Genomic DNA, 1,683 nt, shown 5'->3' with positions numbered 1-1,683 from the left:
GGGCCAAGGAAAAATATCAGTTGCTATTAGGTCTAGACAACATGAAGATACTTAATTCAGGGAAAAAGAAAGAAAAATGAAAGAATGTTTAATATTCAATGCAGGCCAGAGTCATCTACAAAATCTGTGTTAGTTTTGATATCAGCTACATATCTCAAATTTTTATTATTTATTAATACTTAAGAAAATCTGTTTAATGGCATGAATATAAACACAGGGAACAAGAGGCTGGTCAAATACCTTTCACTTTATTTTTTGCCACTTGGTTACAATACTTTGTGCTTTACAGAGGGAAGCTGTAAAGAGAAAAAAATGCACATTCAGAGCTAAGATTCAGAACCTTGCAAAGCTAACCAGAAAGAAAAAGGAACGGCTTGTTCATGCGCTGGTATATGTTGCTTTAACAGCATCGCTGAAGGTTTATGTCAAAGGACGATCGCACACAAGCATCACTTCATGCCTTTGGACTTTTGAGAGCTCCAGATTTCTTCGCACTCTCTGTTCACCACCAGTTTGCCGTCATCGGTCAGTTGAAGACGGCACATGTTGCAGTCAGGTTTGGCAGAGTTGGCAGAGTTTGTGTGCCACTTAGGCGTGTCACACTTGTTGTACATGACCAGGTTGCAGTCAGCCTGCATGCACAGACGGACGGCGTCTGATCCATAGGTGTCTGAAGCCCACAAAGGCTTCCAGCCATAGATGACAAAATTGCCATCACCCTGCAACCACAAAGAAATCACACATTAGATAACTGTCAGCATGCATGACTGGAAAACAAGGCTTTTATGAGCTTCTGAACTGAGAAAATTTGAAGTAGTCACCTGAAATATAGCTTTGTACTGCTTGTTGTTGGACACCAGGTAGTCTCCCCTCCAGAGCTCATCGTTTTTGGACAAGAAGTTCCTGCTCATGATCCTGCAACACACAACAAAGTCAGAATTTTATTTGCGCACATCAATGAAACCTGTTCTTCTTACATTCGTTTTTATCCAAAAACTTGATAACAATTGCAAACTTCTGTTCATTTGCAGATATTTAACAGAATGCATTCATTTTAAAGTATACTTACAGGCTTGAATGTCTTCGACCAGTGAGAGTTCAGCAAATTCAGAGAGGTGATGTGTGAGAGGTAAGATTTACATTTTTATATACCACAGATGAGGGCGGTGACAAAAAGTGAAAAGGGGGCTGAGAAAGGGGCATTAAGCCCTCCTTTTTACGCTTTTGTTCGTCTGACATTTAAAATTTGACAGACTATACTTTAATCGTTCTGACCTTTCCATCTTGGCAAATCAGTCAACATCTTTATATAGAAAAGTGTGATTATACAGCATGCAGCATTCAAGGTCATGCCTTCAGGGACTTTACGAAATACCTCTTCAACAAGTTTTCTCCTATAAGGGCAAATCCTTTTCTAGGCAGCCCTGTGCTTTGAGTAATTTTAAGTAGTACTTTGAGTTACCTATGTTAAGAATTTCCATTTCTGTCTTCTCACTCTTTTCTCTTAAGACTATAACATTAAAAAATACATGTAATCTGTGCAGTTTAACGGAAAAAAACCTGGCTGTCATTCTTACCTTTTTACATTTTTATTTTCCGGTTCTGTTCTGCTCAGTTGTTCAAGTAATACCAGGATATTAAAAGGTGAAGAAAAAAAACAATCTTCAAGGTTTTCAAACAGCC

At 38.6% G+C, this 1,683-nt stretch overlaps 1 protein-coding gene across 1 annotated transcript; it reads right to left on the bottom strand.

The window, feature by feature from the left end:
* Window positions 1-301: 301 nt before the first annotated feature.
* LOC106456292 (mannose-specific lectin-like) lies at window positions 302-1,152 on the bottom strand. Its single transcript, XM_013912320.1, has 3 exons — window positions 1,070-1,152; window positions 822-915; window positions 302-719 (listed from the first exon to the last, which is right to left on the bottom strand). Exons 2-3 carry the CDS (start codon window positions 909-911, stop codon window positions 450-452), a joined length of 360 nt encoding a protein of 119 aa, XP_013767774.1. The 5' UTR covers window positions 912-915; window positions 1,070-1,152; the 3' UTR covers window positions 302-449.
* Window positions 1,153-1,683: the final 531 nt, after the last annotated feature.

Source organism: Pundamilia nyererei, unplaced genomic scaffold, assembly GCF_000239375.1.
Source record: "Pundamilia nyererei isolate P.nyererei 1_Seehausen unplaced genomic scaffold, PunNye1.0 scaffold00087, whole genome shotgun sequence".
In the NCBI taxonomy this organism is placed as follows: Eukaryota; Metazoa; Chordata; class Actinopteri; order Cichliformes; family Cichlidae; genus Pundamilia; species Pundamilia nyererei.
The sequence above is the reverse complement of the archived record's forward strand: the minus strand, read 5'-3'. Positions and strand labels throughout refer to the sequence as shown.

Bases quoted from the DNA above. Each gene is read 5' to 3' on its own strand.
- LOC106456292 (XM_013912320.1), bottom strand. From the start codon at position 911: ATGAGCAGGAACTTCTTGTCCAAAAACGATGAGCTCTGGAGGGGAGAC. The intron at 720-821 runs GTGACTACTTCA...TTGTGGTTGCAG, and splicing joins AGTACAAAGCTATATTTCAG to GGTGATGGCAATTTTGTCAT.